The sequence below is a fragment of the Uloborus diversus genome, chromosome 10 (genome assembly GCF_026930045.1).
Source record: "Uloborus diversus isolate 005 chromosome 10, Udiv.v.3.1, whole genome shotgun sequence".
In the NCBI taxonomy this organism is placed as follows: Eukaryota; Metazoa; Arthropoda; class Arachnida; order Araneae; family Uloboridae; genus Uloborus; species Uloborus diversus.
In genome coordinates, this window is record NC_072740.1 from 28468401 (window position 1) to 28480466 (window position 12066).

Genomic DNA, 12066 nt, shown 5'->3' on the forward strand with positions numbered 1-12066 from the left:
CCCCTTCCCTTCCAGTGACATCAAACCAACACCTGACTAATGAAAACCGATTTTTAGATCTACGCGACTTGCTGATTTTTAGATCTACACAATTTACTGATTTTTAGATCTCCCCTATTTATCGATTTTTATCCCTACTTACGTGAGTAAACGAGTGACCAGGCCAGCCTTGAAAGAATTCCTCTCCTCTCTCCAATGCGGTTTTGGTGCAACCTAACTTGTTCTGTGCAGTTAATCTGCTTGCTGGATTTGCTCACGTATGTGTGCAATCTGTTTATAATACTGCGCGATCCTTTTTTAGCTTTTACATGCATGTTTTTACAATCACTGTTATCGTTTTAGCTATCGCGTGTTACTGATCTTTTCAAACTATTGCATACATTAACATCGTTTTTTACTGAATTCGCGGATTATCTCTATTTTCGGATAATCAGGAGTTTACTGCATACTTCTGCCCACAGGAGAACAAGATTCATTAAAATAAATTTCAGACAGTAAGATTTCTTTTATTGTGGACACAAAACAATGGTACAAAAGCTGAACACAAAGACAAGGCGATAATGTGAGACACATATATATTTATATATATCATATATATATCTATATATAGTTACATTATACACCTTTTTGCAGCAGTGAACTGAGAAAACACTGGAAAATCAATTACAGGAATGTACCTTGAAATACATAGCATTATAACAAGGGGCAAATGCAGAAATATCTGTACAGCACATCGCATTAGCAATTAAATTATTAAAAATAAAAAAGCAATATATATAAATGTATGTATATGTATATATATAACTTTATAAATATTTATCAATGTTTTTTCAACATTTTAAGTACACATTTCAGCACATTACTGAAATTTTTCGAATATATTACAGGTAATGTTTTACAGAAAAGTTTCATTTCAAATCTTGAAACAAGTTTATTATAATTCATTTTCTTAAAACAAGTTTAAAGAGAATTGAATATATTTGCAAAACACAACAATAAAAACTTGAACATTTCTGAAAACTTTTTCTCTTCACTTTTAAGAATGTCCCTTCAATGCCAACAGATCTTATCTTCTATAATATACCCGCTACTTCATTGTTGTTTCATATTTTTGATTTGAAATAATGTTGACTTAAGCTAATTACTTTTAATATTTACATTAAAGACAAATTTCAAGCTCTTCAACCTCTTACGCTCTCTTCAATGCTCTCTTTATCGAATTAGAAAAAAAAAAGGTTGCAAGATTTTTTTTTCTTCTTTTTGTGAGAAGGCTCTATAGTTATAAATTCAACATTTAAGCTGGAGATTAAAAAAATTTCGGCGATTTCCTTTTTTTTAGAAAAATGACCAAAATTGCAAATTAATTAGATTTTTAAAAAATACAATGAAAGCAAATTTATTAGCTTGAAAAAGGGGGGGGGGGCAAAAAACATAAAAAAAACACGTAGATAAAACGCATTGTTATTCCAATGTATATACCGCATACAGTATACATTTATGAATTAATAAAATATAAATCTTCAAAAAATAGAGCGCAAAAGAGTAAATGTATTAGTAATTCATCGTTAAAATTGATTTCTGAGAAATAATGGTAATAATTAAAGTAAAGTACTGAATTGAAAAGTGATTCATCAATAGAACATTTCATTTATAAATTGAATTCAAGTAAATATGAAGCATTATTCGAGCATATAGTAAAAACATATTCCTATCAAATCATGAGAAAATGTGCTTTACACCAACAATTCTTACTTTACAAGCACAGGAAACACGAGCGCAATTAGATTGCGCTGTACACAAACTGAAATCAAAGAAAATCCATCTTAATTCATTTATCCAGAAGACTAACATCTTCTAAAAGTGGGAAACTGGTGTTGCCACCTTGAAGAACATCGAAATTCAAAAGATCCGACGTAGAACAATCCAGATTGTCCAAAAAGTCTAAATTAAAGTGATTCTCATCTCCTACAATGTTTTGTGATGTGTTATTTGGCGATGGTGAATTACTGAACATTTGAGAGCTAGACTGGCTCAATGCATCAGAGTTAGAAACAGCTGAGGCAGCCATATGATACTGACTGGATGCTAGCAATGAACCGTCATTGTTCATCAACAGTTGTTGCTGTTGTTGCTGAATAAGTAAATTATTCGTTACCGGTGAATTTATATCGTGAATGTTATGATGTACTTGATCAGATATAGGTGAATTCGCTACATTCGGATTTCCATTACTAGTAGAATTAGGATTCATTTGAAGGTTTTGGAAAGTATTCCCATTAACAGAACTGATGTTCTGTGCATAATTTTGAGCATTGTGTCTTGGGAAAGGCATACGCAATTGAGGATTGATATTGGTAACGATCTGTTGGCTCTGATGGTGCATGTAAGCTTGCCTCCAGTCTGTCGCCATAGCAGGTGGCCGTTGAGATATGTTCAATCCTTCAGGACCAACATTAACGTTTGGAGCTTTTTGCCTTGTCAAAACGCTGCACTGCTTGTTAACTACACGAGAATTCATCTGTTTACCACCACGGGCTTTGCTGACAGTATAGGTAGGGTTCATGGAGTTAGCAGACATAATCGAAGATTGTGACTGGCTTTGATCTATTAATGATGAAATAGGCACTGAACCAGTAAACGATTTGGATACAGATACAGGGACATTATTGGAAATAGGCACCGTAGAAGTGTAAGGTCTTGACACACTAATAGGCGCAGTATTTGAAGCAGAAAGTACACCAAATGATTTTGAGGCATCAGAAAAGATACCTGACATCGAAGTAGGACCAGTGTAACACCTTGATACATCAATACCATTGTTTCCATTTCCACTATGATATGATTTAGGAATATTAAGAGTAGTAACTTCTGGATTAGAATTTAAGTCAGAGTACTGTTTAGTAGCAGCAGTGGGAATTATATCATTACTAAGCGTTACTCGGGGATATGGATTTGTTACATTAGTTCGAATTAAGTTTGTAATGGGCGCGTTTGAGTAAGATTTAGACACATTACCAGGGCTGGATTCGGAAACTGATATTGTATTTTGATAACGCTTAGGTAGAATATCTGAGATACTATCTGATATAGGAACACCAGAATAAGATTTAGGTGCAATGGATGAAATTCGTTCCGCCGCAGATGAGTGATACTGTTTTGAAATGGATGCTTCGTTAGCACACACGTTTGAAATTGAAGTAATACCTGGATACTGACTTGAAATAGACATTCCAGTATAAGAACGTGAGGTTGTTACAGAGTTGGGCTGTACTTGCATAATGCTGGAGTATGACTGAGATGAAGTTAGAGAGGTTCCATTTCGCTGATCTGTTAAACTTCGATGTTCATTGATGAGGCTGATATTATCGGGAATGTTTGACTGCGTTTTGTTTCCTTGAGAAAGAAGATTTTGCTGCAAGTTCATAGCTTCTCTGTTGTTAGATTCCATTGTGGCTGGATACTCAGGAGGTGGTCTATTCATGTATGGAGTTTGTAAATGTCGCTGGACAACACTAGGATTTGATTTCCCTCCCGCAGTTGTTCTTTGATTTGTCGTCGGACTTAAGCTTCTATTCGCATGACCTGGGAATTGAAAACTCAACGACTGCGATTGTGACATTTGTAATGAAGCTGGACCAGGAAAAAATCCTCTGTTCTGAATCTGCTGCTGTTGTTGGACTGAGAGGTTAGGTTTTAAATCTTGACTTAATAGCAATTGTTGCTGCGATTGGGAAACCTGCAAAAAACATTAGACTTCTATCAATTAAATATTCGAGAAAGCTACACAGAATATGTTTCAATTAGATACATACTCAATAATAAGGATAAATACATATATGCATTTAAAATGTAATCAAATTCTAATCATTCATTATGTAACATTTTAAATAAAGACTGAAGCAAAAATTCTTAAGTTTATTAACGTAACATTTTCGCACATGCACAAATAATTTGTACTTCTTTTCTAATTGACGGAAAAGTACAAAAGCGGCTTGGTTATCTATAAAAATATTTCTATTGCATTTGAGTTAGAAATTATGTCTGAAGTATTCGAGGAAATGGGTTACAACAATAGGTACAGTTATAAATTCATAATTTTACATTGTCTTATTTTATGTGGAAAAAAAAAAGCTTCTCAAAGGACAAGATTTATATCTCAAACTCAAACGACGAATTTACGCTCAGCTTATATTCCCACTATAAACTAGCCGTAAATATGCAAATCAAGTAAAAAGAGCTACCGTGGGGTGAATTCAGCTAGCCGTTAAATTGTGTATTCTGTCGTAGAAAGATAAAGAGCAGTATTTGCAGAAATGAGTTTTTGAGATACTTGAAGACACGCGTTTTGGATTCTATACAAACAATAAAAAAATGTTGGAGTTTGACGTTTTTTTCGTCTTTTATTTTCGGCGGAAACCAAATGAGCGATTGCGTACAATAAAGCTAAAAGACAACAGACGACAAAGGTGTTAACAAAATGAAAAATTCGCAGATTACCTTCCCTTTACCTTCTCCTGGCAGTGTTCTGGTTAATTTCAAAGAGCTTAACGAAACCTACAATTGAAATATGATTATTAAAGTGAAAAGTAGCCGATCACAATTTGAGCTCTTTCTTTTCTATTTTTTTTTTTTTTTTTTTTTTTTTTTTTTGTCAGTAGTTTACAGATTCACTTTCAGCAATTGCTTGAGGCAATTACAATTTTTTGATTAATTTTTATGTTCAACATCCTTTTAAACAATCTAATTGGTATCCACAAATGAAAGTCTGTGTTTAAATAATATAAGAAGAAAGATACAACAGGATTTTTTTAAAAAAAGGAAAAAGTACAAATTCATAAACCAAAAAATTAAGCCAGAACAAAATATAAATCTTAGGAAAAATCTAGTGTCATTTTTTCCAAATCATTTTTCCTTTGAACTTATTCCATTTAAATAAATACCTAAATAAATATATAAACGTCGGATATGCTACTTTGACGGTTAGTAAAACCGTGACTTCTTTTGTTTAGCAAAACAGCTAGAAACAATAACATAATTCGCACACTACAATAACGTTATGATAATCATAACTGAAATCGACATTTTTTCATTCAAGTCTGCTTAAGCTTTCAAAATTTGAATAGGTCACGTGCAATCCGAAATCAATAGGAAGAAAAATGCTTTCAAAAAAAAAAAAAAAAAAAAAAGCTTTCTACTTTTGTGTCTCTCAATAAAAGTTTCATTTCTTTTATTATGTCTAGGAAAAGTTATTTGTTCTAATCCATCTTTATTTTTATCGCATTTACTTCGAGAAATTCTTGCGACGAACATTTCGCTCTTTCATATTAAAACTCCGAGAAATATGATAAATATTCTGCGTATTAGAACGGCATTTTCATTTCTAAGAAGTAGCCATTTAACTTAACAGACTTCTCAAAATACACCATCGAAAACGAAGTACTTTCGACTGAATATTTTAAAGAGTTTGATCAAAGGAAAATATTTTACAGGTTGTTTAAAAGTTAGAATATTATTAATTGTAATTAAATACGAATGCACAAAGCTTCTAATTCTTTAAAAATATGTATTTTGTACATGGGGAAGAGTACAAATGCGTAGTTTATATGAATTGATGCGTTGTATTTATGAGTATTTTTGAATTTAATATATTTTTCCATTAACACGGTTAAGAGAATATATAGTTCAGAAACAGACTTATAAGTTTGTGCTGGTAATTACTGACATGTGCCCATTTCACAAAAAAAAAAAAAAAAAAAAAAAAAAAAAGCCGCCATTTTGTCCCGTACTTTACAGCTCAGTATTAATTATTATTATTTTCAATTAAATATATGAGCTGTCATGTGTGTGATAAAATGCTCGTTTTTCTGTGAACTCGCCTATATTCGTTTTCAGGTGGGTCTACTTCAAAAATTAAGCTCGTCGTGAAGTATCGCTATTTGATTACAATTTTGCAAGCGGTGTGAATAAAATTATTGATTTTTGCAGCCAGCTGAATGCCAGCAATTATGAGGCGGACAAAACACAACATTTGCATTAGAAGCATCCCCACCCCTAAAAGTCAAAGTATAAAATTTCATTAGCCTTGGGAGACAAAAGAATTTTTCAAAAGATCGTACGTTACAAATTTACGAGAATTGGGAACAAGCAAAACGTTTCCGACAAGCACAACGCTTGAATTCGTCTTTTGAAGATAAAATACTATGGTTAACAAACTGCACTCCTCCGGAATTGAAAAGAAAAGGATGTCTGTGTCCAAAACATGATTCAGTTTCAGTTCCAAAACCACTGTCGATTCAAATTAAAAATAAATTTATGCACTCAAAGAAAATCTTATTTGAAGTAATAAAATAGCATATTATTAAAAAATTCCTTCCTGAAGCTCAGCAAGTCATTAACTCAAGAGAACAAAGACACACACAGCGTTGCCTTTTGTACAACACAAAGACCCAATTATAAGCATTAAATTCATTACTAAAAACAAAAACTGCAAGATTTACTACCCAAGTACACTATAAATGAAAACACGAAAAAAAAATATAAAATAAATAGTTTGCAAACATGAAAATAATACACCCAAGCAAGCTCGAAAGTACTATTTACAAAGGGAACAGTTGAAAATAATTACACAATTAAAAACAAAAACTCTTTAAAATGTAAAGAGCCTTCACTCAGCTACGATTGGCATGTGAAAAAGGAAAGAAAATCGCGTGCTTTGCATCTGGAAGGAGGGAGATAGGGGGTTCTGAAACAGAAAACACACACACACACACACGGAGCCTGAAAACATTCCTTAGGAAGAATGAATAGCGGGGGACAGCATTCCCCACAGCTTTCTAAAGCCGGTAGGTGTCCCAAGAATCAGAGTAGCAGTAGTATCTCCTGTTACGATATCGGGTTACCCGTGGAGTACGATTTTCTCAGTTTCGGCAACTAAAGAGCAGCTGGGTTTTGTCCCACAGCGAAGTAAAAAATGTAATCCAGTGCAGAGATTGTTAATTTTTGACAAATGAATGATAAAAAAAAGTAGCCTGACCACACTGAATGACTACCATACACCACACACTTTCATTTTCAGAAATTTATAATGTCATTAAAAATCTACATGAAATTAAAACATTTTTATTGGTATGTCTAACTATTAACAAAAAACTGACCTTTTATGATTCTATTGACTTTGTACTAAGAAATGAGTCAAATACGTTTAACGTGTATAAGAGTAACAAATAAAAGCATTAAAAAGAGTTAAAAACTAAGTAAACAGCTGCGATGCTATTAAAAATATGTCTATTCATCAGTGCATAAAAAGAAAGAGAGATTTTGAATAGTCTAGAAACAGCTATTTGCCGAGCTTTTAACTCTATTTTAATGCTTTTATTTGTACTGTTATTCACGAATGTATTGAGGTATTTTACTTATTTTATGATTCTGTTTCACGGTTTTTGAAGGGGTTTAAATGAAAAGTGTACCAAACAAGTATATGAACTCCAGTCAATGAACAGACATAATATTTTCTGGTTGTTTCCTTTTAGGATACATGAGGCGTTCAGGTTCCGAGTTAGAGGGGATGAAGTCATTCATGGGGGTTGATCTACTTTAGCTCTGAACGCCTCCTATAGAGAATTTACTGTTGCCAATTCATCAAAGAAAAAACTTTCGATATTTCATTTTTGAAACAAATCACGACCTGTTAAAAACTAGGGAGCTTTTATTCACTGGTCGAACGGCACCAAACAAAAAAAGATTTTTACGCTGATTTCTCAAAATATTTTTATTGATTTTGGCAAAATGTTTAAAAACATATTTTCACTAAATAAAATGAAAAAAAAAAAAAAAAATACCCGTAGTAAGAAAATAAGTCGAATATTTACAAAAGCAATTATCTTCATATTCACTTAGAATTTTCTTTTTGATCCGAAGAGAAGAATAATATACAAATCGTTATATTAATATGCCACATCAACACCATCAAATCTGTCCCCCACTTCTTTTTTGCACTAAATTTAAAAGTGGAACGAAATTTATATTATTCAAATTGTACTGTATCATGTGCACAAAAAATTCTGAGACACAAGTAGGTACATGATATTTGTATGTTTTTTGATTTTAAAGAAAAAAACGCAGAGAAGTAAGAACATAAAAATAATACTTTTAGCCAATACTTAAAATTTGAGGAAATTACTTCAATTTCATTCCACAATACCCTCCCCCCCCCCTTTTTTTTGGTTGCTTAGGAACTAAGGTTTGGTTTCACGAGATCTTCGTGCCACACCTCATCTCTCGCTGTGGCACCCCAGGATGGCGCAGCACCTAGTTTGGAAACCACAGGTAGAATCCCGCGAAGAGCGTGGACAGCTCTGATTTAAACATTGCCGGGGAGTTTCTGTGCTGAAGTACAAACGTATTAAAGAGAAATGTTTCATGGAGAAAGAAAAATACTTGGAAAGTACTACAACAAAAGATCCTAAAGTGAGTGCACGTAATTTTATCTTGTATTAAAAAGCTCACAGGTAGAATCCCGCGAAGAGCGTGGACAGCTCTGATTTAAACATTGCCGGGGAGTTTCTGTGCTGAAGTACAAACGTATTACGGAGAAATGCTTTATGAAGAAAGAAAAATACTTGGAAAGTACGACAGCAGAGAGTGCATGTAATTTTATGTTGTATTAAAAAGCCCTTCCGGCAGCTCCAATTTATTACGTCACTTCAACAAACCATTCCTTCGCAAGTTGAAAACTCACTATCATAGCAATATTATAATAAATCAATTACAAAATTTAGCAAATATTTATATATATATATCTTTATATTTATCAAAAGCAGAAAACGGAAATTCTATCATATTTATCTACTGGATTGATTTAGCAGCAAAAAAACATAAAATAGTGAATGAAACAGCAAGAATTTTATATGAATGCGTAGGAAAAATACAACATAAATTAAGTTTAAGAAAATTAAAGAAAGATTTATATACACATGAATGTGCAATATTTTTTGCATTTTTAACCTTGTTATTCCTACCAGAATAGAATTAGGTTAGAAATATAAATTAAGACGCGAAATGAAGGGGAGAAGACCCCGTAGCAATTTATCGCCGCATTTTATTCTGTCAAATCACTTTTCGGGGTAAGTATTAAAGAGTCCTGGATAAAGATTTAAAATGTTAATAGTAGTTATTACAATAGATCGCTCATCGGCGGCAATAAGTGATATATTTCAAAAATAATGAAGAAAAATGCAATAATTATTGTTTTGAAATCAGAATTTGACGTTCTTTCTTACCAAAATATTGGTACTAAGTTATTGACTTGTCTCTAGTTAGCTAACATTAAGAAAGATTGGGTGCCATTGCTTTGAGAGGTTGGACTTTTTTTTGTATTTTCATATAAAATAACACAAGAAATATTTCAAGCACAAGGAGAAGGAAATAGTAATACCCAAAGCACCGGGGTAGGAGGAGGGGGGGGGGTGGAACCCACAACCTCCGGCATACGGGGCGAGGCTTCTACTACACAGCCAAGGAGTGTGGAAGATCAAAACAGTATAGATCAGTAAAATCAATATGTTATATTCATCTTTAAACTTTATGTTTTTTCATGCTAAACACAAAATAACATAAGTTAGTTACGGATATTGGATACTATTTATCATTAAAACTGTTACAGAAGTTGTTTTTGTAATGTGGACCCGGGGCCCGGGGACGCGTTGATCCACTTCAAAGTTCTGTTGAAAAATAAAAGAGTTAATGAATCAATCATTTTCAAAAAAGTTTGGGATGATGAGAAATACAGTGAAACCTCAATACAACGAAAATCAAGGGACCGCAAATTTTGCTCGTAGTAACGGAAGTTTCGTTTGAATGGAAGTCAAGCCGTGTAACAGAAGTTAAATAGGGACGGATATTTTGTTGTATTGGTATTCGTTGTAACGGAAATTTACTGTATTTAATGAAACTAGTGGTAGAAAATCAAACTGTTCATTTAATTTTTTGATGAGACAAAAAATGAAGAGTTGAAAAGCGGACTGACGTGCCTCGACTCTCCCTATTATCTTTGAAATACATATAATTTGCATATGTTGCCAAAATCATAAGAATTCATCTCGCGTAACTTAAAGAGAAATGCAAATAGCTAAAGACCCGAGCAAAACCAGGGCTACGGAATCTTACTAATTTTAGGGTAAAGGAGTCTGAGTTGGTAGCCGAAGGCTTAAAATTCCAAGAGTTTGACTCGGTCGTTTTCTCTCAAAATGCACAACTATGCCAGTGCTCATGGAATCAGCGTCGGACTGATTTTGATGTAAAGTAGTCGGGTGGCTTTAAAATTCTCAGAGTCGGAATCGGAGCCATTTTTGGTCCTTTCCGCTCCGATTCCACATTCCTGAGCAAAACACATTTGATAATGAATTTACTGCTACTTTCAGTTCTTTCTTTTTGAGTTACATCCATCTGTCACTAAAAAGGCGATATGGTATCCCTATATTTTTACAATAGAATTAAAATGATAAAAACTGGACCATTTTACGCAAAACACTCTAAAGCCATTCCATTTCAAAATTTCAGGCATCAACATGCATTATTACCCGATTTTGAAGCAGTAAACAGCAATTTGCTTTTCAGATTCAACTTAAAAAGAAAAAAATAACTATCTTAAAGATGCACGCAAATACAACAAAAGCGTTGACAACACTTAAGAAAATTAAGTGCCCCACTCAGCTCACATTTCAAATATCCATCTTCTAATTGGAAAGCAGCGAAAAAGAAAATATTAATATGCTAAAATTTCCTAGAAGGACAACATTTCCACAACATATTTTGATTAACCTCAGCTCTTGGTAGCTTATTAAGACATTCCAATGACTTTCGAAATTTCAAAAAGTAAAAAACTCTGCGCTCACCTCGAATTACATTTCGTTTATACCGTGGTATCACAAAGCACGACACACTAACCAAACATATTTATTATTCTCTGCAAATTTCACTTGGTTAATGACATGCTTTAAGAAAGTCGGAATTCGAGACAAAAAGCAAAACTAAAAGCGTCATCAGAAAGTTAAAAAAATTGCTTATTTTCGTGCATTGTTCTTTTATGCCAGAGGCCAAGACATGGAAACATAACCAAGAACCTGAGGATATCATGAAAATGAAAATACATTCCAAAATAGAGAAAAGCAAAATGGTGTTTACGGTCAAACTCTTGCAACAAAGCGTGTCAGCAGACCATGAAATTCGATTCTCTACCCACCCCAGTAGGGAATTTCTTTAATTTGGATTTCTGCAGTAGCATGTTTTTCGTAGTTAATTAGGTGACGCAAAGCTCATTTTCCGGCTCAATTTTTTCAGATACGGCCAAGGAATGTTTTTGATGATCTTCACCATCAACCGAGAAAATTTCAGAGTATTTTTGGTTGAGCAAAAAAAGAAAAAAAATAATAAAAAGATAAAAATCTTAAGGTGTGTAGGAAGTAGAATGTTTCAGTTATATGCTGAAATCAGCTCCAAAAATTCTAAATTGAAGTAAGTGAAATGTGTGCAAGTATTTATGACATTACATCAATGCACAGCCCATAATTAGAAATTGCTCCTCAGGACAGAGGGCAAAGGACGTACTGAGTATATATTACGTAAAAAACAACAACAACAAAATACATACCAGGCAGGGGCGGCAAATAAGAGGGGAGAGGGCGGTTGGTCCCCTAAATGTGTTTACGCAGAATAGTAACAAAATAAGCAAATTTTACTTAAGCAAATCTCAAAATTAATGATCATCTGTAAATGGAAATCTAAAAAAAAAGAAAAAATCTGCCCGCTAAACCTTATAATAATACAGTTGATGAAACTCGAAACATTTCTAGACACGAGCAAGTGTATTTCGCTATTTGGATGATAACTTCGAAATTCATGAATCATTTGCAGCCTTTTCAGAACAGAAGAAACTGATGGGGAATCGAAGTTTGTTTAAACTAAAAAAGGTAATCTCTTCATATGAGATAAATATACCATACTTGTGTGTTCAGCGTTATAATGGAGCATTCAAAGTGAGAAGTCATGTAGTTTCAAGACTTTTACAAG

The 12066-nt window shown here is 33.3% G+C and overlaps 1 protein-coding gene across 1 annotated transcript in view; it reads right to left on the minus strand.

Moving 5' to 3' along the window:
- Positions 1 to 509: 509 nt before the first annotated feature.
- Positions 510 to 12066, minus strand: part of LOC129231699 (uncharacterized) — a 58484-nt gene continuing 46927 nt past the window's right edge. Inside the window, exon 3 of the mRNA XM_054866062.1 lies at positions 510 to 3736. Within this exon, the coding sequence (XP_054722037.1) occupies positions 1829 to 3736 (1908 nt within the window). The 3' untranslated portion in view covers positions 510 to 1828. The remainder of the gene's footprint in view (positions 3737 to 12066) is intronic.